This window comes from Thamnophis sirtalis, unplaced genomic scaffold (assembly GCF_051295495.1).
Source record: "Thamnophis sirtalis isolate CommonGarterSnake01/CBP01778 unplaced genomic scaffold, rThaSir2_p1.2 scaffold_1, whole genome shotgun sequence".
In the NCBI taxonomy this organism is placed as follows: Eukaryota; Metazoa; Chordata; class Lepidosauria; order Squamata; family Natricidae; genus Thamnophis; species Thamnophis sirtalis.
In genome coordinates this window covers 124,148,496-124,174,734 of record NW_028261381.1, presented here as the reverse complement: position 1 = coordinate 124,174,734, position 26,239 = coordinate 124,148,496, and the positions used below count along the sequence as shown (strand labels likewise).

The following is a 26,239-nucleotide window of genomic DNA, read 5'->3' as shown; positions in this document are numbered from 1 at the left end:
GCAAATTCAGTTTCTTGGGTTTTTTCCTTGAAAATGTTTCACTTCTTATCCAAGAAGCTTCTTTAGTTCTGAAATTTGGGACAACTATGATCTGGATGACTGAGAATCACCATAGACTTCTCCTGGGACAATCTTATTTTTATGGTCAGAGAATGGGGGAAAATTCTCAATCCTATCAATCATTTAACTACATAAATCTTTACAGTTTTTCTAATATTTGGAAACTATATATTCAAGTATATCCTCAGCCACAGAAACTCCTATCTCTCACCCCAATCTATCTCACAGATTCCTTCCTGAAACTGTTTATGTAAGCTTCTTTAAGCTTCTACAAGAAATGTAAGATATAAATAAATAAAGATGACACTCAGGCATTGCACTGTACTCTTAAGGCAGATATTAGATTTTCTATGAATTTTAACATAGGTTTTGCAAAATTATTAGAAAAAAGCCTGGAATTATATAACCCTTGAATGAAAGATGAAAATCTATTGGTTCCTTTTGAAGAAGTAATTGAAGCTAAACATGAGACAGAACTTTAAAGAAATATATTTACCTCTTACTCATCGTTGTCAAATTTCCTTTCCAGTTCTCCCCTGGAATACTATTAAAATGCATAAAAATGAGAATCCAATTAAAATAATTCAAACACATCCAAAAGAAGTATTTCCTGCTATTAGATCCAAATGAAAGCATCAATAATGAACTGGATTTACACAAGAAAGATAAGAAAGATACGAAAGATAAGAAAAATACACAAGCTTTTTCTTTAAATTTTGCAGGCTACATCTAAGCAGTCATATATAGAATTAAAGTGTAACTGCAATTTTACTTACATAGAAACCCCATTCAATATTTAGAATATATTACTTCCAATCTATCTGTCAGGGTTTTGATAGGATTCACAAATTCACAAGCAGGGACCCAGAGAATATAAACAAGCAATTCTTATAAGCAAATGTAGGAAAATCACTTGATCTGAATCCAAAAAAATAGAGGTTTAGAATCAGCTTTCATGGCTCAGGGACTGTTATTTCTTGATTTACAATAAAGAAAGTGTTCAAATAGGAATCTCTGGGAAGTCGCAGGAAATTTCTGTCACCTTTGGCAGAGCTTGGCAATAACTATTTAATTAAAATTAGATATAAAATATTGCAGCATTTTCCTGTTTTAGTAATCATATCAGTAAACATATACTACATCTTTTAAAGAAACTATAGGAGCATTACAACTTATACTTAAATATTCTATTTTTTGTAAATGCATTGTTTCTTTAATAATAGCAGCTTGTTAATGACATTTTTTAATATGGAGATTGAGCAGTAGTCTTTAAGACTGCTTGATTATCTCATTGACTAGGTTCACATATCACACTATGCTATAAGCCATCTACAATATAAGCCATAATATGGTTTTCCTACTTGTAGCTAAGTGCAGTTTATAAACAAAGGTTTATAAAATGATTAATGAATATGCCATGGCTAAGCAACTGAAGCTCAGTCTGATGAGTAAACCCAACTATTGGCTTAAGCGATAATAAACTTCAAAGCAAAATGAGAGTATATTCATAGGAGGCTGAGTTTACATATCACGTAGACCATAGGTATCAAACTCGATTGTGTCACATGACGAATCATGAAATATCACTATGTTTTTTGCCTTTGTGGAGCTGGGGTGGGCATAGTCTGTCCATGACGCATCCAGCCCACAGGTCACCAGTTTGATAGGCCTGATGTAGGGCATCATCTGGCTTTGAGTTTTTTATTTATATGTACACAATAGCTGAAGGTTGTAAATAACAATTATGTATTGTTCACATAAATTAGGTATTCCTCATTAAACCAATCTTGAATATAACACGGATGGCTTATAGCAATGTGTGCAAACTTCCCATAGATTTGATAGTTACATATATTTCTCATCAACTTTACAACATAAGCAGATTATTTACTAATCAGTATTTAAAGTGACAATTATTTTAAGCAACTTTCATTTAAAACATGAAGAACAACTATTACTGGCTTTATTTACCTTTCAAACCACTGCTTTATGCTCAGCATGAGAGATTCATCAGGATAAATTTGATTCTCTCTTAAGTAGTAGAGGATATCAATACATTTGTTTTTCACATGGTCATCCTTCACAGATTGGCAAAAGTCAAAGAAAAGCTTTATTGTTGTCAAAGCAGGAGTCATCTTTTCAGCTACCAACTCATGAAACAATTCAAATGCAAGGTTTCTTTCTTGGTTGAGTAGGGCACCCTCAATGCAGTCGCCATAATTTTGTCTTGAATGGAACGAGACTTTTTTAACCTTTTCCAGTAGTACCAAAGTCTCTTTCCAGTGTGGGGAATCACTCAAGCCTTTGATGAGCAAAGAATAAGCTGATGCTTCTAAAGATTTATATTTGGCTTTCATAATATTATAGATGTCATAAATCTCCCCTATGTCCTTATGAAAAACACATATAGCCAAGTACTTCACCAAATAACTATATTCAACATCTCCATCACGTTTAGCCACTGCAACCAGCAAGGATTTAGCCACATCTACTGGGCTATGATGATTTATCATGCTGTCAAACATAACGTCTTCAAATTTTTTAAAGTGATGATATTCTTCTTTTAACTTCTCCCATTCCTTGGCACTCAAAGGTGTGTCCGGAGGAGTGACTATCTTTAAAGGACTAAAAGAATCATTTGCAACTGAATTATTTGTATTGTCCATTGCCCTCATCTTGGATGATCCAGCCACAAATGCAATGAAAGGCTTTGGGGGAAATCTATCTTTACCAGCTTTTTTCTTCCTGATATTGTCATCTTTTCTTTTAATTTCTGGATGAAAGGCTTTAGGATCTGTCGACTCTGCCCATCTACATGATGTAATAGAAGTAAAACACCTACACATAGCTGGGAAGTTTTGCTTTGCTGACACAGGAAGGAATGTTAATGTTTGCAAAACCCAATTTCTTTTTGGGAGGAAAAAACCCATAACACTGAATAATTAAAACTGAACTTTAAAAAAAAAAGAAAAAAAGAACCAGAATGTAATAAATATATGAAAAATAAGGAAATTGACAGGTTGTCAAAAAAGCTAGAATAATAAATTATTGATGTCACTAATATATTTATCTCATTAAAACAAAAGTGTTTATCATCCTCAGAAGAAAATCAACCAAAAAGCCAATTTGAAATGAGAACTTCTTTTCCTTCATTTGTTAAAATGCTTGACAGAAGCATATTTCTGAAGTTCCTTCATTAGTGGTACCTGCATACAGGAAAGTCAAGCACAATGATATGAGACTTTCATTCAGGTCAGACTGCATGAAAACAGATATTTCCTTCAAATGACAAAGATAAATTATACATTGCACTCAATAAGTATGGTGATATCTTACTTACCGAATCAGACTCAGTTTTCAGTACTTATAATCATCTTATAGAGACAAACTAGTTCTATAACTAGCCTTAAAATTGAGACCTGCAGGGCTGCCATGGATCAAGAATCTGATTTCACTTTTAGAACCTGTCACTTAAACAAGTATAGTCAACAGCATAAGGCTGCCCAGCAAAGGTATAAAAGAAACAATCCAGGAAACTGTATTGTCTGTTCCTACCACCTTTTTTCTTTTAAATTTAGCATTAGAGTAACTAAGTAGCTTTATTGTAGTCACAGACCAGTATTATTATGTATTGGTCTTTTAACTACAATAAAGACACTTATTTATTAACTCAATAGTTTAAAATCAATCATATACATATACATAACACAGCAGAATTTAACTAACTTAGGGTAACAGAGTAATGGATAACTGAGAGTAAAATAAGTAAAATTAATCAGAATGAACAGGGATTATCCACCCTGTGGGTCAGCATAAAACGGGCAATGCTGTATAACAACAACTATTTATATAATGTATATAAATGTATGTGTAATAAAATACATTTAATAGTTTTAATAGCCTGTTTACATGAGCAAAACCTTTATCTAAATCTGATGCCTTTATAACTCCTTTCTAAGGCAACAAAGAATGCCCTCCAAATGAAAGGACGGTCATGCAATTTAGGTATTTAGATGGTATGGGGCATATTTTTGGAAAGAGATGTAATGGGACATTAATATTTTTAATCTGCTGCCTGAGGGCCACACAGGATGAACTTCAGTTGCTTATTGGGAGGGTACTGTAAGTCACATTTGGCCACCATGCCTCAAAATTAAACTGATCCCCCTTTCCATTGAGTTTTTTATTTTTTGCAAAGACGTTTATTTCTTTTGCAACTGTTATTTTGAGATCTACAATTGAGGGGCCTGCCTGGGTGGCTAAACTGCTCAGCTATTGCTCTACATCACCCCATTCCTAAGAGGTCTGTAAGGAACGTGCATAAGTGCACTAACGTGCCCACCATCCCCACTTATTCGTATCCTGTATTCATAATCATGTTTATACTTATATCTGTTATCTTATGCATGCTTGACAAAATAAAATAAAATAAACAAAAATACTTGTTCCCAGCCTTGATCTCAAAAATCTGAAGAACACATTGGTTAAACGAGGATGTACCTGTAATCTCCTTTTCCTTTCTCCCCTCCCCTCAACCCTATAGATTTGTGTCCACGCCACGCATCTGACTCAATTAGCTGAAGCTCGCTAAAGCCAATGCGTTATAATCATATTAATCTTAAAAGATGCTAGATAGATCGGATTTCCGGCTAGCATAGAATAACTTGGCTCTCCTGCTGCAATGTCCCTTCTTAAATAAATAAATAAAAAATCCACCTTGTTAGCTTGCTTGCCAATTATTTGGCAGACATCGGGATCTCCCAGAACAGAAAAGCTCAGGCCACATTACCAAAGGCACCGGTTCAATTCTTGTTAGCTAAAGCGCACCGAAGCGTAATTTATAATACCATAGTGTCTTACACAGGCAGGTTAAAACAGGGCCAACTTAGTCCGGGGCGATGAAGACAATCGAGTCAAAACTCTACGGGAAAAGCCGCAGCCAACCGTAATAAGGGAACCACGCGCACTACTTCTTCCGGAAATTTCCTCCCATCGAAGCATTCTCGTCTGATTGGCCGATTAGCGCACGTGACATCTATGCAGCGGTGGGTAGAGAACCAATAGTCGGCAGGCAGCAGCCATATTAATTAACTCACACCCACCCACCGCCACTTTCCGGTTTCTCCCTGTACGTTATACAGCGGCGTCTCTTCCCCCCACCCGCCCCATCCTTAAACTAGAGGGAGGAGAAGGAGGAGGGATTATATGACGGGTTCGCCGTTTCCCGGACGTTGCCGATAGTGACGACGGTTGGTGGGGGTGGGGGAGGCGTCGTACTTGACTGAGGCGGGAACGTCACGGGCGATGGATTGGAAGCAGGCGCTGAAAGGCCGGGTGGTTGTCAGTACCGACAGTGAGTGGAAGAGGGACTTAAAAAAAAATAGCCCGGTGGCGCGTGACTGGGAAGCGTATCTGTTAAACGGCGAGGGCCTGCCCGCCTGGCGCTCCTCTAGATTTTGCCTCGAGGTAGAACGCGCTATCTGTGCTGTCTCGGAATCTGAGGGAGAATAGAAAGGGTTTTTGTAGCCTTCGGCGGGTAGTGGTTGTTTTTAGGCTCCGTGTTTCACAGCAACGTCAAATGAGATTTAACACTATCCTATTGTGAATGAGATTTAGTTTATTTCACTGGCCTCTGTCCTAGTAATCATACAGCGTGAAAGGATAGAATAGAATAGAATTCTTTATTGGCCAAGTGTGATTGAACACACAGGGAATTTGTCTTTGGTGCACAGATGCTCTCAGTGTACATAAAGAAAAATAAAATAGAATACAGTCATCAAGAATCATAAGATACAACACTTAGTGATAGTCATAGGTTACTAATAAGCAATCAAATTATACTAAGAAACAAATAAAACAATATAAAATTTAAAGATACAAGCAATAGGAAAGCCCCCTGTGAAATACACTTAGGTTGAGCTGTAATAGCCCTGTCATAGCCATATCCCTTAGACTTATATACGGCTTCACACTGCTTTACAGCCCTCTCTAAGTGGTTTACAGAGTCAGCATGTTTGTTTGTTTGTTTGTTTGTTTGTTTCGAACTGTTCGACTCGAACTGCCAAATTGCAGGCAGCCAGCAGAAATAACTCTTGTTTTGGCATAGTTTATTGAACAGGCACAGTGCATTGCACTAAGTTGCCGCCTTTGCAGGGTTTGCATAAATACAATGAGCTGCAAATTGCTGGTTTAGTTTTTAGCTTGTGTGGAGAGATAGAAAGAGAATTCTGAAACACTTGTGGGAAGCCGTCCCCAAGAGAATGAAATAATTTGGGGAATATTAAAAGAGGCAGAATATTATATTACCCCAAAGAGAAATGGAGAAATATGCTCTTAAAGGCAGAAAGCAGCCCCAGTCTTCCTCATATAGGAAAACTCAAGCTGCCTCAAGCAGAACCCTGAAATATTTGTGCCCATTAAGAAATCCAGGCCAGCCTCTTCGTAAACCAAATGCCTTCAGCCCTCAGAAGGCTGGAGCTGATGGAATTAAGAATTTACATTCCCCTGCCCAAATTTTAAGGACAGGACACTATCTTTAAGACATAATAAAAGTAACCCATCACCATTGAAATAGTAAAAGACACAAAGTTCACCACAGTGCACAACTCCCTGAAACATCTCAATCACCAAAACCCAGAACCCTATAAAAATCCATCCACTCACTCAGCCATTTTGTCAGCCACCCCAGAAACATTCTGCTGGCACTGAAATTTCTGGAAACCAAATAAACAAACTTTTCCAACCAGCCAGCTGCCATTTTATTTCCAATGTCTTTCTCCTAGCTTGGAACTGGACTGAGTTTTTTTCTTCCTACATACTGTACAGTAGAGATGTCAACATCCAAGATACTCTACTTACAAGAACCTCCAGTACTAGAAGACAAAGATGATTAGGGAACTGAAGGCTGAAACATGAAGAATGGTTGCAGGAACTGGGTATGTCTAGTTTAATGAAAAGAAGGACTAGGAGAAACCAATTTCGTATTTAAGTACAATGACAATAAAGATTATACTTGTATGATAGCAGTATTCCAATATTTAAGGGGCTGCCACAAAGAAGAGGAAGTCAAGCTATTCTCCAAAGCATATGAAGGAAGGACAAGACGCAATGGATAGAAACCAATCAAGGAGAGAATCAACCTGGAATTAAGGAGACATTTCCTGACAGAACAATTAATGACTTGCCTCCAGAAGTTGTGGATGCTCCAACAGTAGAAGTTTTTAAGGAGATTGAACAACCATTTGTTTGAAATGGTGTAGGGTCTCCTGCTTGAGGACGGAATGGACTAGAAGATCTCCAAGGTCCCTTCCAATTCTATTATTCCATTAAATTCAATCATTACTAGTTAGAAGGCAGAGGAACTGTTGGCATAACTCACTGAAATACGGCAAGCAGTGGAAAAAAAATAATGGGCTTCATTAATTATAGAAAGACCTTTGATTGTGTTGATCACATCAAGTTCAGAAAAAAAAATCTTATTATGAGAAACATACCTGTTAGGAAGCCACAATAGAAACAGAACATAGTGAAACAGATTGGTTCCAAGTTGTTAAGGACGGCAACTAAGTTGCATCTTCTCTTCTTATTTATTCAACTTATATGTTGAATATATATTAAGGGAAGTTGGATTGAAAGATGATGTAGTTTTAAAATTGGAGAAACATTACCTCTATTATGCTGATGACATTGATCTTGATAGCTGAAAATGCAAAAGATATGCAAAATAAAGTAATAAAACCCAAGGAGCACAGGAAAGAAAATGGGACTAAAATTAAATATAAGGAAGACCAAATTAATTACAAGCACAACAAGCAGTCTTACAATTGACAGTGAAGATATTGAAATGGTAGATAGTTTCCTGTCTTTTAGGATTAACCATCAGCAGCAAAGCAACAAGTCCTTGACTTAATGATTGGTCACTTAGCAATCGTTCAAAGTTCCACAGACTTGCCCCCTCAGACCCCATTTTTAAGTTATGGCCACTGGAATCATTCATTTTTATGACCACACAGGCACTGCAGCACCCTCCTCCCATCTGACCCCACCAGGTTCCCCTAGGTTCCCTCCCATGGTCTCATATTCTGTTAGCACAAAGGGATTTTATGGACATTTCTTTATTCTTCTTTCTCTTTCATAGGAAAAGATGTTTCCTATCAGTACATGGGATTCAAATCAAAATTATTTTTTACATAGAAATTTGTTTTACAAAGTAGGCTATATAAATGAAAGGTAATATACTCTGTTTTGTGTTATTTAGCTAAAAGGAGCGACCAGGAATTAAAGGATGATGAGATGGAGTCGTTTACAAAATACTACCTGAAATGGAAAGGAGGAAGAAGAAGTGCCAGTACCTCTAATGTGAACATACCACGATTTTATTACAGGGTAGGTTTTCAGTGTTGTTCTAGGTAAGGTCTTTAAAATACAATTTGTATGGTAAAACAATTTAATTAACAAAAAGAATAAGCCACCAAGGATCATTAAAATTATATAAAATCTAGAGTTCTATTTCAGCTGGTCTCAGATTTCTAAAACGTCATGTATTTAAAAACTGCAGGAATAAGTTGGATGTTTTGATACAAATAGTCAAAATATATCAGAGAGAATGGCCTGGGCTGCTATATTGGGGTTGGTTAAATGGGTAGAGAAGATCTCTACCCTAGACGACTACTCATCTTGGTTTTTAGCTTTTCTTTGTAATTCTTCTAATTTTAATTGTCTTTTGGAACTTTTTTCACTTTTTATTATATTTAAAGCCACTCAGAGTCATAGTATTAGTGAGACAAGTGGCATAAATAAATAAGTAGATAAATAAAGTGTATTAACGCTTTCATCTTTCATTATCTGAGACAGTACTACTGTTCAGTGAACCCTCATTTTAATGAACGAATTCAAAGAAGTCCACTCCAAAGGTTATCCATAAGCACAATCAGTGAAGTTTATTGTGAACCCTGAACTGAAACCTGACTTCCAAGGATCCATATAATTTGCTCCTTTTGAGTTCCTGACCTATAAAGCACAAATTGGAGATCAGTCTAACTGTTAATGTAGTTAGATCAAAATAATGCTTCTTGTGCAGGAGGTGCAACTAGATTCTTTAAATGGTAATGGATGACTCCATTCAGGTGTTGATTCCTGCTGATGCTACTTACATGAGAGGCCTTAACTAGACATACGTGTTACAGATACAAGTAGGAGGTGGTAATGATGCTAAAGAACACCTATCTGGCTTCAGGACACTCCAGATCAAACTGGTATTTCACAGGACAAAGCCCCAGTCCTCTCTATTGGTATTCTCCAGTTACAGTCCAACTCCATTAAAATAATTTATTCACCCAATTATTTATCAGGCTAAGGAGGTCAGCATGGAATTCCTGTTTGATCAAATAAGAAGAAATGAAGGTAATGAACATGACATGTGAATAGCAGTGTTAATTTAGGAACAGCCTCAATTGTACATGGCAAGCTGAAACATTTCGCTAAAAACTAAGTTGCAAGACAAATGGAAACAGCAGAGAACTTGGGTGTATTGGACAGAAAAAGAATGGATGCTAACCTTGTTTATTTGAGTTATAAGTTTAGACTTAGGTATACTTTTATGGAAGTGGTAATACCTAGCTTCCTGTTTAGTTTCTTTTTCTTTACATTTTTATTTTTCAACACTGTTCTCTGTTTAAACCAGTAAAAACAAACCTTGACTATAATAGGGACTTATTGGATTATAGAAAGAAATTGGGGCAACTGTTAACAGATGTATGGAAGAAGCTAAGTACTATCAATTGCCAATTATTTTTGTTGTTCATTAGTAATAATGGATAATGAGGCAGAAGCAAAAGACAATCAAAATTGAGAAAGAAAGAAGGGAAGGAAGGAAAGAATCACTGTATTTCAAGAATTCTTGAAGTACAAATAACTCATGTAAACAACTTTCAAAATATACTTGTGCTGCCAATTACAATTCTTTTCTTTTCTTAGCTGCCAGCAGAAGATGAAATATTGTTGCAAAAATTAAGAGAAGAATCTAGAGCCGTCTTTTTGCAGAGAAAAAGTAGAGAATTGCTAGACAATGAAGAATTGCAGGTATGAAAAAACTGAAAATAAGACTTCATTTCATATCACTGTTTTGAAAACTTTACTATCCACTAAGTGGTATTTCCCTCATCATTTTTAAATCTCTTTTTTAAGAATTTGTGGTTTCTCTTGGATGAACATCAGACACCACCTATGATGGGGGAGGAAGCAATGATTAGCTATGAAAACTTCTTGAAAGTTGGTGAAAAAGCTGGATCCAAGTGCAAGTAAGATCTTTATTTTGAAACACTTACAGGAGCCTGATTTGCCTAGTATTTTATGCTGACTGTAAATGTGTTTGGCAGAACTCTGGCTAAAAGGGTGAGCTATTTCAGTGATTATAAATATTAGCTGTTGAATGTCACAAATTTGTTTTATGATTAAAGGAAAGCATGCATTAGAATATATAAGATATAATGAATGGTTTAATTGACAAATGCCTAAGGAGCACTTATAGTAATATTTGTTGTGTGTTTGTTGGTCAGGGGCATGATCATGTATTTTGTATTCAGTCAATATTTGTTAGCTGAGAACTTGAATACAGGTAGTTCTTGTCCCTCGGTTAGTCTCGGCTTCCCAGGAGGTGACACGAGGCTGGCTCCAGGCGATTACCAACGCTTCATTGAGAGAGGGGTTCTTTCCCACCGCCTTGAAGGAGGCGGTGGTGAGGCCCCTCCTTAAGAAGCCTTCCCTGGACCCAGCTTCTTTAGCCAACTATCATCCGATCTCCAACCTTCGTTTTGTAGTGAAGGTTGTCGAGAGTGCGGTAACACGTCAGATTCCCCAGTACCTGGATGAAACTGTCTACCTGGATCTGCTTCAGGCCCAGATACAGCACAGAGACGGCATTGATCGCGTTGGTTGATGATCTCTGGTGGGCCTGGGACAGGGGCTGCTCCTCTGTCCTGGTCCTATTATACCTCTCAGCAGCCTTCGATACCATTGACCATGGTATCCTACTGCGACGACTTGAGGGGTTGGGAGTGGGGGGCACCGTTTTACAGTGGTTCTCCTACCTGTTGGATCGGTCGCAGTTTGTATTGACTGGAGGGCAGAGATCGACCCTGAGGCGCGTCACTTGTGGGATGCCCCAGGGGTCGGTTCCCTCACCCCTCCTGTTCAACTGGGTGAGATCATCCGTGGTTTTGGGGTACGGTATCATCAATATGCTGATGATACCCAACTTTTTATCTCTACCCCAAACCACTCAAATGATGCCTTCGATGTGATGTCCCAATGCCTGGAGGCTGTGGGGAGGAACAGGCTCAAGCTCAATCCCTCCAAGACTGAGTGGCTGTGGTTTCCGTCAGCCCAATTTGTGCATCTTGTTCCATCTTTGATGATAGGGGGAGAAATTTTATCCCCCTCAGAGAGGGCCTGCAATCTGGGCGTCCTCCTGGATATGCAGCTTAGTTTAGAAGAATACCTGACGGCCATGACCAGGGGGGCCTTTTACCCGGTTCACCTGGTACGGTCTGCACTGGTTGCCAGTTGTCTTCCAGGTGTGATTCAAGGTACTAATTATGACCTTTAAAGCGCTCCATGGTTTAGGTCCAGGATACCTGCGAGACCACCTATTGTCACCGGTAGCCTCCCACCGTCCAGTGCGATCCCACAGGGATTGTCCTCAAGGTGCTGTCGGCCAGACAGTGTCGGCTAGCGACCTCCAGGGGGAGAGCCTTCTTTGTGGGAGCACCTTCCCTCTGGAATGAGCTGCCCCTGGAGCTTCGTATAATCCCCGACCTCCAGTCCTTCCGACGCGCCCTAAAAAGTTGGCTTTTCCAGCAAGCCAGCCTGGCCTGAACAAAACAAAATAAATTATTTATTATTGTTAATTTTAATAGAATTTGTTTTTAAAAAATGTTATTGTTAATCTTAATTGTGTTTGTTTTGGATATTCTATTTTTTGTTAAACTTTTGTTAATATGTGTTTTTTTAATGTTGTACGCCACCCTGAGTCCTTGGGAGAAGAGCGGCATATAAATCCAATAAAAATAATAATAAAAAAATGTTAGCACAGAAAGATTCAGGGAGGATACGTAGGTGGTGGGACATGTGAGCAAGGCTGGGGAATCTGGTGGCACAATAGTTAGAATGCAGTATTGCAAGCTAACTCTGTCCACACTCTGGAGTTCGATCCTAATGGGTCATGGTTGACTAGGTCTTCCATCCTTTCAAAGTTGATAAAATGAGGACCAAGATTGTTGAGGGCAACATGCTGATTTTGTAAACCACTTAGAGCTGTAAAGCACTGTGAAGTGGAGGTGCTATTGCTAGGGTTTGGGGACAGTGCACAAAGGTGCCCGAGTGGGTGGGACTTAACCCAAGCAACTTGCAGCCTTGCTGGTTTCCTTCCTTGAGAGAAGCCAGCAGGTAAGGTTGCAAATTGCAATCATGTGGCTGAGGGACACTAACCATCACAAGTGCAAGGCAATTGCTGAGCATCCAGATTGTGATCATGTGACCACAAGGGTATTGGAATAGCCAGAACTTGAGGACTGGTCGTAAGCACCAATCATTCACTGTTGTCGTAATTTGAATGGTCGCTAAATAATTAGCAGTGAATATTTGATAGATTGTATGATCTATTTGAATATGGATTTGAATATTAATTTATCAAAGATAGGAAAACAGGATGAACAATTTCAAGTTATATATAAATTATGGGGGAAAGTGTAAAAAGTACAGATAGGTGGTTCTATGAAATTCAGTGGGTTGATAAATTTTCCCCCCAAGTTGCGTCAGAATATCAGAAATATCTTTAGAATACAAATTTCTGTTAATTTATTTATTCAATTATTCATTATTCAATTGACATTCAAACTGCAAAGACATTACATCTTCAAAATTTCAGTTCTAAATTTATGTTTCACAGGCAATTCTTCACAGCTAAAATTTTTACTAAATTACTTCATAGTGATCCCAATGGAAGAATATCTATCATGCAGTTTTTCAATTATGTAATGAGAAAAGGTGAGTTCTTTTGATCCATTATAACAGGATCTATAATAATGCAAATTACATTATTAGATTTCATAAAGTAGAAGTGGTTTGGGACTGCATTCTCTTTTAAACTGTGTTGAGAACCATTTTCCTAAAAATGGGCATGAGCTGGATGAGTAAACCAAAATGAGTGGTAATTAGTATTGTCCATGTTTTTCTATTTTAATCATAAACTAGTATGTGATAATATTAAATTTATCATAATTTTTAATCACATCATTGTTTTGTTATACTTCATTATTATCACAGCTAACTCAATGTTGTTCATTCACCAGACTGTTATTGAAATAGCAAATTATAATGACTATTATTCACATTTTCACTTTTTATTCTTTCTAATCTAATGAAATGTTGGAAAAATATGATGATGATGATGAAATGTTGGAAAAATATGATGATGATGATGACGACAGAACCCGGCAAAAAGAAAAAAAGAAAAGAAATTTGAAAACAGGCGGGGTATGGGTGGAAGCTGCAAGGATAAATTCCAGGAAAAAAAGTGGACGTATTAGAATGGGTCATTCTAAGTCAGAGGTGTCAAATTTAAGGCGCACGGGATGCTTAAATCCAACCTACAGGGCTGGCCTGGAAATATCAAAGGACTGGCCTGCGGTGCCTCTGCTGACTGCGTACGTCCCCCACCTGTTTTTTGTGTCTACAGCCTCCAGCATTCTGTCGGCCAAAAACGGGCTGCACTGAGGCCTCTGCACGGTCCATTTTTGGCTGGGAGAGTGCCGCTGGAGCTGGGGAGGGTGAAATCGAGGTGTGGGGGGGATGCGTGAAACCCTCCACACCCTGTTTTGGCTGGTTAAGTACTGCAGGACGCCGTTCAGACCAAAAACAGGGCAGAGGGGGCCATGTGCTCTTCCCACACCCCGTTTTGGCTGGCAGGATGCTGCAGGATGCTCCCCCACCCTCCGCTGCTCCACGGAGAACTACAATGCTGATCTGGCCCCCAAAGAAATCCAGTTTGACACCCCTGTTCTAAGCCCTCTTTCCTGTTCATGGAGAGAGCATGTGCAGTCTCCTTTTGCTTCCCGATAGAATATACATGCAAACATTCTCAGAACCAACAAGAGGAGGATAGAAACCCACCAACAAATACAACAGAGCTGTGATTTCTTTTCTCTTGCCAGAAAATGTTTGTGTGCCAGTGAGTTTCACACATCAAACAATTAAATCTGCTTCTTTCAGCTGTTTCATGCTTTTTTCCCTCCTACCCAATGTGTTACATTAGCATTATCAATAAATGGTTGATAGCTGAGGGAGATGGATGGTTCAGAAATTTGATTGATTGATAGATAAATAAATAAAGCTACTCTGCAAATATAAGTACCCATGCCAGAATCACAACAATAGCTTAGTAACAATCAATTATCACCTAGTGAGTAAAAAAAAAAAATCATATCTTAATGGAAGTCAGGATGGTCATCAGTTAAGCAAGACAAAAATCTCAGGAAAGTGGAGCTCAAGAATTTTGTAAATTGAAACATAAGAATGCCAGATAATATTCAGTTCTCTGCAACTACTGGTAATATATACATATGGTATTTAAATTTGTACAATTTGCTTTAACAGATTTTTGAATTTTTATTTGTAATTAATTTAAATAGGAAGTATCCAGTTTGCCTTGGTTGGAATACTTATGAATACCAATATCTTTCTAATGTTCTTTCAGTTTGTTATTATACCTTATTTTACTTTGGGTGTTTTTTAATCTGCTTCACAGTATGGCTGTACCAGACAAGAATAGGCCTCAGTTTATATGATGTGGCTGGACAGGGTTACCTCAGAGAATCAGTAAGTGAGGAATAATTATTGATATATTATCTAATGTCACTGAAATTATTTCTGTTGTCTTTATTGTCATTCAAAAAGAGTAGTCAAAAGGAACATATTTATTAATCATCTGTTTATATATATAATCAGAAAGATTTCAAGTAAGCCACTGGGGTGGCTTGTAATTTGTAAAAGAGTACAAATTTGATTAACAAATAAAATTGTAATATAATTGTTTATGGGAGACTATTGTTCACATAGCATTAATTAATTATGGACTGATATTTGTATTATGCAACCACTCTGCATGCCAAGGAATCTTGAGTGTAAGTTAACTTTCCTTTTTTTAAAAACTAAACAGGATAACACTGCTACAGTTCTCACAAATGGAGTCCTATATTGCCAGATACTTTTGACAATTACAAGTAATCCTCAACTTACAACCACTATTGAATCCAAAATTTATGTTGCTAAGCAACACACTTGCTAATTGAGTTTTGCCCCATTTTATGACCTTTCTCATTGCAATTAAGTTTTTAATATGGTTGTTAAGTGAATCTGGCTTCCCTATTGACTTTGCTTGTCTGAAGGTTACAAAAGGTAATCAAATGACCTTGGGACACTGCAGCTATCATAAACATGAACCAGTTGCCAAGTGTCCAAATCTTGATCACATGACCAAGTGTGAAAGTCATAAGTCATTTTTTCAGTTCCACTGTAACTTTGAATGATCACTATATGAATGGCTGTAAGTCAAGGACTATTTATACACCTCCCCATAAATTATGCATGCATCAGAGAACGGATACATAATGTTTGTGCATAATGTGACTTGCAGGATCAAAAGAGGACTAGAGATATTGCCAGGCCTTCTTTTGATAAAAAAAACTATGAAAGAAGTTAAAAAAAGAATGCTCAGTCTGTTCCTTCTACAAACTATAGAACAAATGTAAAAAGTTTCAGATTTAATCATAATGACACTTGTGGTATAAATATATATTTTCTTGTTTAATTTTTTAGGATTTAGAGAATTATATATTGGAACTCATTCCCACTTTGCCACAATTGGATGGTTTAGAAAAATCATTTTATTCGTTTTATGTCTGCACTGCTGTCAGAAAATTTTTCTTCTTTTTAGATCCTCTCAGAACTGGTAGGTTTAAATTACTCCTCTTTTTTAAATTTGAATCCAGTATTGTAATCCAAATTATACAAATATATGCCTGTTTTGAATATATTATGGTTTGATATGATCCGGTCACCTTTCTTTTCTTGTATAGCTATCAAGAAATAATTAAAAGATAGTTGTTAAGATTGTTGTTCAGTGATTAATTTTAAATGTAACTAATGATGCTAGATTGAAACTATCTTGCTTCAGTAAATCATAATTATTGAAACTATGAAGACTAACCCGGTTTCTCCAGATTAAGGCATTATTCTAAACTACAGTAAAAATTGGAAACATAATCTTCCAGTTTTTATTGGCTGTATTAATGTGTTCCTGAAGCTCATAAATCTGAAAACTTGTATCATTTGTAGAAAGAAAGATTTGGTACTAACTTAGTTTTTGACTGAAACTTTAAGTCAGGAACGGATTTATTTTAGTTAATTAGTCATGTATGTTTTTGGTCTGATGCATTTTGTAGCAATGTAATAGCTAAATCATCATTGTCGGTTGGTTGAATTTAGGCAGAGCACAGTAATCACAATTATGTTTTTGTATATTAAAGCTGTTATTGACAAATAAAAATTTCCTTGTTCACATTTTTGTATTACATTTGAGATGGCAAATTATAAATGGATGATGATGCTTGTGGGAAATAGTTGGACTGTTGTGGCTTCAGTACAGATATGTACAAGAATTTGACATGACACCCAAGCCTTCAGTTTTACCATTTGCTATCACAATAGCAGCTGTTTCACTTATGGATGAGCTTTGCACACAGACAGAGCTTTCTTTCTTACTGAAGTAAATGAAAAAGCAGTTATTTGTATGGGAATTGACTGGTTCAGGTCACACTGGCATAAATAGCATTTATAACTAGCAATGGAATAAACTATATATTCAAAACAGTTCCTTTGCCTGTGATACCTACCCACAGTAGTTCTGACCCCGTGGATAATAGTAATATATGAGATTGTAATTGCTGTGTTAATCCTTCAAGTAGGTTTCATTGGCACCTTTGTCCTGATTTCAGTAGCAATTGTGACTTCCAAATATAGCCATAGGTGTTCCCCATTCTGTTCTACATCTTCAGAAATAAGGAAGCTGCATTAAAATTGGATAGGCAGTTTCTATCCCATCCCCCAAATCTAGTGGGGAATGGAATTATTTTTTCCCCTGCTTAATGTACTTCAGAAATAGTGGGGAATGCTTTGTTTGAAAGGAAAGAGACTTTAAATTTTTTTTAAAAAAATCACCAATATTAGGGGCTCTTAATGAAAGCAACATAATCTATTTGAATAACATAAACATTTTTCTTCCTTGTTAAAAATAAATATTTTGGTAAAAATAATATCTAGAAATATATTTTATAGTATTTTAATCAATTTGAAGTGTTAATTATTTATTTATATCATTAATTTTAAAACATTTCTGCTTTTTCACAACCTGAATTGATAGGCCAAAGTTTGATTTGTTTCTTTTGAATTCCCTTCAGCATAACTTGGGTTTTACCTTGCTTAAACCTAAAAATATCACAGTCATTAACTAGTGAAATAAGCATTGTTTTTTTCTTTTCTAGGAAAGATAAAAATACAGGATATTTTAGCCTGCAGCTTCCTAGATGACTTATTAGAGGTAGACATTTTTAAAATATATTTTTGACTTTTGATTTGTCCTTTACATTTGTTTGATAGTTAATTTAATATTTCCTTATCCATTTAGTTACGTGATGAAGAACTTTCTAAGGAAAGTCAAGAAACAAATTGGTTTTCTGCTCCTTCTGCTTTGAGGGTTTATGGTATGTTGCATTCATAAATAGTTTTGGACTACATTTTCTGCATGAACTTTCCATTTACACAGCACAAAAAAGGCCTCATAAATTACTAAGTTTACATCAGAATTAATGGTCATTATTTTAGCACTACCTAGCTAGGGGTAAAAATAAACAATTTCATCCGTTTCCCAGAAGTCCTGATTTTTATTACCCTTGTACCTTGCTCAGCCTTCTGCTACCACTATTTATTTTTGGGAATGATCCCTATCCTAACATTCTTTTCCCTTGCCATACAGATTTATATATATCCTCTTCCATTGTTTAAATAATGTGTCCATTGTCAAAATTTATATTATCCGAAACAAAAATAACAATGAGGATGAAGGTTCATTCTCTGGATTTATTTCCAAACGTTTGGTTACCAGGTTAGGTAACATCTTCAGCCTTGTTTAAGGGATATCGGTGTCACCAATATCCCCTAAACTCCACTGAAGATGTTACCTAGCCTGGTAATGAAACATTCAGAAAGTAATCTACAAGCTCAGAAAATGAATCATCACCCTCATCCTATACCTGAACCATAGATATTCGCCACTATTGCAAAAATAACATTCTGAGTAGAACATTTATGTTAATTACATAAATTATCTCCAACAATAACAGTTGCATTTTTCCTATCAACATATCTTTTTAAACTTCATTCCACGTCTTAATATACTTATTTTGAAGTAATATATTTGTCATAGTGATATCCAAGTATTTTATCTTCTTTACAATCTTAAAACCTGCTTTATTCATCAATTATTTGATCTTATATTTTAATATTTTTGTTAACATCTTTTTCTTCTGTTTAGTAATCTTCACCTTAACCATTGATAATTCAAAATTCTTTAAAGAATCATTCAAAAGCAATATCAATTCATCAACAAAAGCCCTTAACTTATAAGTCTCTTTTTTAGCTTTTACATTCACATTCCCACAATTTTAGTCTTTTATTTTATTTATTTATTTGTATCCCACCTTTTATTATTTTTACAAATAACTCAAGATATCAAACATATCCAACACATCTTCCTCTTCCTATTTTCTCTACAACAACAGAGGAGCATTTGCTCCATTTATATTCCATATTAAACATGTCTAATCCACATCAGGCCACAAATTTAGAAAAGTTAATACCAGTAGCACCTTATTCAGGATCATTCTTTTCTAATTTCCAATACTTCGGTTGCAATTTTTGTTTAGTTTCTCTCTTTGCATCTCCCCCAATTGCTCTTCTGAACAGGATTCAATCTAAATCTCTGCTGTTTGAAAGTAAACAAACCTTCCAATTTACCCCCTGCAAATAGGATCTTTTTCTATTTTAATTTTTCAGGAAAAATATATATTATTTCCTCTTACATAAAATTTGAGTAGAATTTTTTTTCAGTAAAAAAATCTAACATCCATTTCCAATACTGTATTGAAATGCTGCTGCAGAATTTGCTCCCTTGGTCGTCTTCCTAACAAAATGCACTAAAACATCCCTTGAAACATTTCTTGTTGTAGTAAATCTAGAATTTATTTTATAATGGTTACCAATTTCTGCCTATGTCTGGGCCAAGCTTTTAATAATCTTTTTTCTAATATCTTCTTAGACATGTACAATAGCTTGTCTCTTTTGCAATTCTAAAGAGCCAAATTACCTAATTCTTTTTCAACTCTTTAGAACTTCTGTTTTACTGTCTAAAATTTCCACTTTATGTTGATTTGACTTGCTATATAGAACTTTACATCTTATTGTTTCATCTTTTTCACCTTTAAAAGTCCTTCATCCATTCTTTTTTCAAAAGCTTATTTTCCATTTGTTCAAACAATTTCTGAAACAAATCCTGTATAACTATTTTCTCTGGAGGCTGCCATAACAATCTACTCCTACACCCTCCTGATGTTTTTCTTGTAAATGCCATTATGTTATTATAATTCAAAAGTGAGAGTATCTCAAACAACAAAAGGAAAAGGTACGTTTCTCTTTTACTTCACTTTCTCTGAAACTTCAAGCTGCCACATTTCATATCACCATAGCAACAAAAGTCACTACTTTATTACAAGTAGTCCTCAACGTATGTCCTTAATGGACATTATAGTCACAAGCTGTGATTGTCATTGAATGAGACACCATGATCATCTTGCTTAATGACCACCATATCCGCTCTTCCCAGTGCGGTCATTAAGCAACTGTGTGTGTCGTTAAGCTGTCTCAAGGGTGTGAGAGATCATGGGAACCTAGCACAGGCTCAGGCTTCAGTGGAACATAGCATGCCTCAAAGGCCTCCCCATAAGCTAATTGAAAAACCTTCCATTTCTGCAATTTATTCATGAGGAGCAGCCAGCTGGAATGCTTGTGGGTTATTTCATGACCTCTCTTTGGTCCAGGGAGATTTTGCAGAGCAACATCTATTTTCCAGCCTGTATTCTCGGTAGAGGCATCTCTCCTTTTCTTTGAAGATGTCAGCCTGACATTCCTTATCAAAAACCTCTATATAGTAATCTAATAAACCTTGAGGTTTTGTCACCAAACCTGTTATTTTTTCTTTGGATGCTATTGGTTATACTTTGCATCAGTACAAACAAATCTTAATGGGCAGAATACCCGAATAGCTTAATCAGGACTGAACAAATTCAGTGAGTGCAAATAACCAGAGCAGATTAAAATGTGGTAGTACACAGAAAGTCTTGGAATGTAACTTTCTGAACATGGCTTGCTGACTATGAGGTCTCACTGGTAAATACCAGTGCTCCTACATCTTTTTTTTTTAATTACATGGGTTTCTCACATTCCTAACAGATCTTTATAAATTTCTCAAGGAAAAATTCCTTTTCTGTTCATGTGTTGAAAATTAGAGGGTTTTTTTACTCTAGAAATCTAAAATGTTATGGCATATGTTTATACTATGAAACTTGTATAATAAGCAAGCTATATTCATCTTTTCTCATTGTCTTTTACAAAATGATAGAGAAAATGCATTTTTCCCTTTCATATTTCCCCCTTTTCCCCATCCTCTGTAGGCCAATATTTGAATCTTGACAAAGATCACAACGGCATGCTTAGCAAAGAAGAATTGTCTCGATATGGAACAGGGACACTAACCAACATCTTTTTGGATCGGGTCTTCCAGGAGTGTCTGACTTATGATGGAGAAATGGTATTCCCCTCATAGATAGCAGTAGTATACTGTGTTTCATGAAAGAATGTTTGTTTTTTAATTGAACTCCTGTAGTTTCTAAGATTGTAACATAAAATGCATATTAACTAAATAGAATGAAAGAAACATTCACTTTTCACTGGCAGCTGAAACCCACACATGGTATTTTTCATAACTGACTTTGCATTCTTAATGAGAAGAAGAAATCTCATTGTGAAGAGAGGACAGTGAGTTCTTCATTATTTCTCTTTTTCTGCCAAAACCAGGAACAGTGAACAATTTATAATCTGAAAGTAACTGACATGAATAATGTGTCTAAAGCAGAATATAGATTTTCCTTTTAATATATACCATACTTTTAATTTTCTAGATTCTTATTCTCCAAGAACACATCTTATAGATAATGATTGTGACATACAATGGATATCTACATGCTTTTTAGGAATTTTAAAATTGTATTCAGTTTCTGCTAAAAAATGTATTCTAAGATCATATGAGACTAGAATCCGGTAGAAAGCTGCTGATCTCTTGCCATTAACAATAATAATTCTTAAATGCTAAAAAAATTATAGCAAATTTCCTTATCAATTTTCTAAAAAAGTCCTAACCTAATAACTGTTTAGCTTTCATCAGTGGAATGACAAGTAGCAATAGATTAATCTACTGTGTAGACATTTGTTTCTTTAATTTGAATTCTGGGCAGCTCCCTTGTAACATTGATAGAAATCTATGGGGATGTTGCTTAGCCAGTTAAAAAAAAGCAATTTCTGTTCACTTTTCCCTCCTTCAATGGCCATTTCTATTTCATGCTGACTTTCACTAAAAAGTAACTGCTCTCCTACAAGGAAATAGTCATCAATTATGGTTTGCTTGCAAAATCAATTTGAAAAGAGGACTATAATAAACATGATTGCATCTGCTTTTAGGACTATAAGACGTACTTGGACTTTGTACTTGCGTTAGAAAACAGAAAGGAACCTGCAGCTTTGCAGTATATTTTCAAATTGCTTGATATAGAGAACAAAGGATACCTGAATGTCTTTTCCCTTAATTATTTTTTTAGGGTAAGTCCCTTTTTGTAAAGGTAGGTCATTCTTTTGTACATGTGTTGTTGTAACCATTGTGCCTTTGCTTAGAAACCAGCTGATGATTACTTTAAAGTACCTCTATTTATTACAAGACTTTTGTCAAAATATAAACATTTAATATTTTACATTTAAAAAATTCAGAATTATTTTAAGAACATCTTACATTATAGTACCATATTGCTGTGCTTGTAATTAAATATGAGTTTTTCTTTTTAAACCCCCCCCCCAATAAGTTCAGTTTTTTTGAGGAAAAAATTGCTAATAACCTCTAATGGTGAACAGAATATTTTTTTAGCTACTGCCATGATAGAAGAGCTTAAATTGCTGTCTAAATTATAGCTTTTAGTGTAAATTTTAAATTGTCCGTTCTGGGAAATAACAAATTTTACAGATGATGCTCATTAATCCCAGAAAAATAAGTACCGCGTTTTCCCGAAAATAAGACAGGGTCACTAGGTCAGTGAATGGCGCTCTGCCCAGCTGGAAAGGAGGTTTGCTGGGTGGCTGCTGTACCTGGCTCTTTGGGAGGCTGCTCACAAGAGAGCAGCTGCCCGGCAACCCCTCTCTTCAGCTGGGCACAGCGCTGCTCACCAACCTAGCAGTATCCCGAAGGCGCCAAGCAATGCGATCACCTTTGCCTCCCCTCCGGTTCCTGTGGCTTGGCACCTTCGGGATACTGCTAGGTTGGTAAGCAGTGCTCTGCCTGGCCAGAGGTGGGGGGGTTGTCCAGGGGGCTTATTTGCGGGAGAGGGCTTATATTTTTTCCCACCAGAAAAATGTGGCATGGTCTTATTATCAGGACATGTCGTATTTTCGGGGTACTTCTGATTAATGAATCAATAGTTTCACAGAGATCTATCAGTATGAATATTAAGACTGGAAATACTATTCTAGCCTTCACAAGATCAATATAAATGTTAGTTAACTTTTTTTTCTATTTTCAGCAACCGGAATATTCCTAATTAATAAGCAATCTTTTTGGAAATGGTTGATAATGAGTGGTTTCACTATTATATTCACAAGATATTAATACATTTTATTAAGGTTCAAGTAATTAAGCAGCATTAATTATTTGTAAAATCTATCCCACACCACTAATCCCCCCCAGCATGTCATGTTTCTCTAATTTGGTGGCTACTAAATAAAAAAATTACATTGTGAATGATCCAAGAATAGACTAATTCAGTCAAAGGTTTTTACTGTCACCTCCCCCAAACTCTGGAATCTTTTCAAAGCCTTTATAATAAACACTCTGCAGGTTTAAACTACATCAGGAACTGTGGTTTTTTTAGCAGCATGAAGCAGATTAATTCCTCTGTAATAAACAACACTTTGGCCCTTCATCTTCCAATTATTTTTTTTCTGCTAGCATACACATAATAGTTAGGCTGAAAATTTGAGGCTAAAAGCTTATTTTAACAATGAGACATGCTGCTCTAAGTTCTTTTTTTTTAATGGGCTAAGAGTTAGAAATGATTGCAAATAGATTGAGCAGATGGTCAGTCTTTTTTCTCTTGGTAAAATTGATCACATATTTTGTAGTACAAGACCCATGCTATTCCTAAAGGAGTTTGATAAAGCTAACACACGGCCACAGCTTTCCAAATAATTCATATTGGCCAGAATCAATATAATTAATGCTATATGCTTTGAATTCCAAGTTCACTCTGCTGTGTTTAGAGTTAAATCTCTTGGTAGTGGGACATCTAGGTTCCTTAAGTATTATGAACAGATAGATAATATTAGCTTTACTGTATAGAATATTATAAAATGCTATGTCCGATGCTCAAGTTAATGTTAATTGTCATCACAATTATTACAGTACTTTGCATCTGTTTATCTTTGCACTTTTGCATCTTTGCAAAATTGTCCAACTATTGCATTTCTAGATAAGCTTACTTCATTGTGTATATCCTCATTTTTAAAATGTTATTCATCTCCTTAATTTCTGTCCTTATAGGCTATTCAAGAACAAATGAAAATCCATGGACAAGATCCAGTTTCTTTTCAAGATGTGAAGGTTAGAATTCTGATCAAAATGTATTTGTATGCAATACTTAGTGAACTTACTTTTGAAGTACTTCTCTGAAAAGACAGCAATGATTACATATACTGTATACCGGAATGTGCATATTTTATGGTTACATAAAGTTGATTTTATTGCACAAGCAGAAATAGTTTTCTCGGGGTTGCATTCTGGCTTATTTGTTTGAATTACACTATCTTTTTTTTAAAGTATGAAGCTATGCTATCTACTATTTAAGGTAATTATTATTTCTTTAAATTTATTATAATTTCCCATTCCTATAGACTCTGGGCAGCTAACAAATACAAATGCAAAATAGTGAAAATCATTTAAAAAATACAAACATATAGTTAAAGCGATCTGGAGCATACCAACTCTGCCAGAACATACTAGGGAAGCAGAAATTATTGGAGATAGGTGGTTCCTCAGGTATCCAAGCCCCCTGCCATAAAGGGCTTTGTAGATAACAACTAACACCTTGAATTGCACCCAGAAACCAACTGGTAACCAATGCAGTTAACACACCAGTGAGTACAATAGGCATACTAAGAGGTGCCCATTAACACTTCCAGTTTCATTTTGTAACATTTGTAGCTTCTGATTGTCTTCAAGGGCAGTCTCGTGTAGAGTGCATTTCAGTAATCCAGTTGTGGAATGCAGAGTAGAACAGTATACGTAATCACCTCCACATAAAGGCTGAATTACTTTTATTGAGATTAGCTATCAGAATCTCATAAATCTGGTACCTCTTATCCCTTATACTTTTAATGAATCAAGGCATTTACCTAAGAAGCTTCCAACTGTTATCTCTGGTCTGCAGTTAAAAAATTATTCTTTGCACCTTGTTAATGGAGCTTATATACTTCCATTCTGTTCTTCCTTATTTATTGCATATTAGTAGTACACATTGTATTTGTGCTATATAGTCTTCTATTGTTCATAAGAACAAAAAAGTATAAGACTGGAACTTTTAGTTTAATTAAATAACTTCTTTTTATGGGCATATAAGCTTATACTATGAGATTCTTATAGATAATTTGTTAAATTTTATTTTTTCTAGGATGAAATCTTTGATATGGTAAAACCTAAGGATCCTTACAAGATTTCTCTTCAAGATTTAATCAATAGTAGTCAAGGAGACACAGTCACCAGTATTTTAATTGATCTTAATGGCTTCTGGACTTATGAAAACAGAGAAGTTCTTGTGGCCAGTGATAATGACAGTACAACAGATCTTCTTGATACATGATTTAACAGTAATAGATTGTATTATTGGAGATATGCCCAACTGATACAGTGACTGCTTGAGGCTGAATAGCAAATTCATTGCACATTTCACTGAAGTTTCCATCTAACTCTAGATGGACATCTTTAAAAAAAATGGAAGGAACTTCACTTTGTTTCTCTCTGTGTGTAATTACAAATGTTCAACCTAATTCTGGAAATTAACAAGTAAATAGTACCTGTCAATTGGCCATATTGATGAAGTCAAATAACTGTAATTTCCACAGAAGACTAATATATCAAGCAGCTATGTGTATAAGTCAGCCTCCCCAACCAGTTGTCATTCAGAAGTGTTGAATTTAGTTGTAGCAATATGGCGCTGTTATCTGTTTAGATCCCATGTTAACGAATGTTGGTATAAAATTTCAAAAATACAAACCATGGTAAGTTAAAATGCTTGGATAATAATCAGGTATGTATTGTCATTTTGCCTGTACTGGGTGCAGTTTTTTAAACTAGTCTTAAGCTTATTATGTTCTAACTAAATTTCCCTGAGTTTAACAATGAGTGACACAAATCTAAGACTGGGTAAAGCACTGTTATGAAATGTAAAATGATGGTGCATAAATAAGCTAGAAGAATAAGTATAGCATGTTTTGCAAACACACTGGAAACCTTGAGTGTCTAAATATGTAATAGCAATAAACAGAATTCAGTTTTTTAAAAAAGACTGTTGTTAATTTTATGCAACTGATCAAATCCTGTTAAACTCAGTGCAGATTAGATCTTATAATCGGTTCCATAGGAAGAACATTATGGCACTGTTTTGCTCCCAATATCAGATATCTAACATCAATTGTCAGT

At 35.8% G+C, this 26,239-nt stretch overlaps 2 protein-coding genes across 6 annotated transcripts in view; one reads left to right on the top strand and one right to left on the bottom strand.

Moving 5' to 3' along the window:
* Positions 1–5,041, bottom strand: part of PRORP (protein only RNase P catalytic subunit) — a 47,523-nt gene extending 42,482 nt beyond the window's left edge. Inside the window, exons 1-3 of one of the 3 annotated variants that reach the window (XM_014073796.2) lie at positions 4,777–5,041; positions 2,032–3,266; positions 557–604 (exon numbers count right to left, since the gene is read on the bottom strand). In XM_014073796.2, coding sequence (XP_013929271.2) covers positions 557–604; positions 2,032–2,990 — 1,007 coding nt within the window. In that variant the 5' untranslated portion in view covers positions 2,991–3,266; positions 4,777–5,041. The remainder of the gene's footprint in view (positions 1–556; positions 605–2,031; positions 3,267–4,776) is intronic. The other 2 variants (XM_014073797.2, XM_087723688.1) reach the window with 2 other exon arrangements.
* Positions 5,042–5,265: 224 nt separating this feature from the next.
* PPP2R3C (protein phosphatase 2 regulatory subunit B''gamma) lies at positions 5,266–26,103 on the top strand. 3 transcript variants are annotated; one of them, XM_087723605.1, is made up of 13 exons: positions 5,266–5,413; positions 8,318–8,445; positions 10,036–10,140; positions 10,246–10,358; positions 13,049–13,104; positions 14,864–14,934; positions 15,934–16,066; positions 17,658–17,713; positions 17,801–17,876; positions 20,901–21,037; positions 21,964–22,101; positions 24,086–24,145; positions 25,212–26,103. In XM_087723605.1, exons 1-13 carry the CDS (start codon positions 5,365–5,367, stop codon positions 25,398–25,400), a joined length of 1,311 nt encoding a protein of 436 aa, XP_087579731.1. In that variant the 5' UTR covers positions 5,266–5,364; the 3' UTR covers positions 25,401–26,103. The 3 variants fall into 3 exon arrangements, with proteins under 3 accessions (XP_087579731.1, XP_087579720.1, XP_087579739.1); XM_087723594.1 differs by having other exon boundaries at positions 13,007–13,104; XM_087723613.1 differs by lacking the exon at positions 21,964–22,101 and having other exon boundaries at positions 13,007–13,104.
* Positions 26,104–26,239: the final 136 nt, after the last annotated feature.

Coding starts and splice junctions, on each gene's coding strand:
- PPP2R3C (XM_087723594.1), top strand. CDS start 5,365: ATGGATTGGAAGCAGGCGCTGAAAGGCCGGGTGGTTGTCAGTACCGAC. Junction 5,414..8,317: donor GGTGGTTGTCAGTACCGACA/GTGAGTGGAAGA, acceptor TGTGTTATTTAG/CTAAAAGGAGCGACCAGGAA. Junction 24,146..25,211: donor TTTCTTTTCAAGATGTGAAG/GTTAGAATTCTG, acceptor TATTTTTTCTAG/GATGAAATCTTTGATATGGT.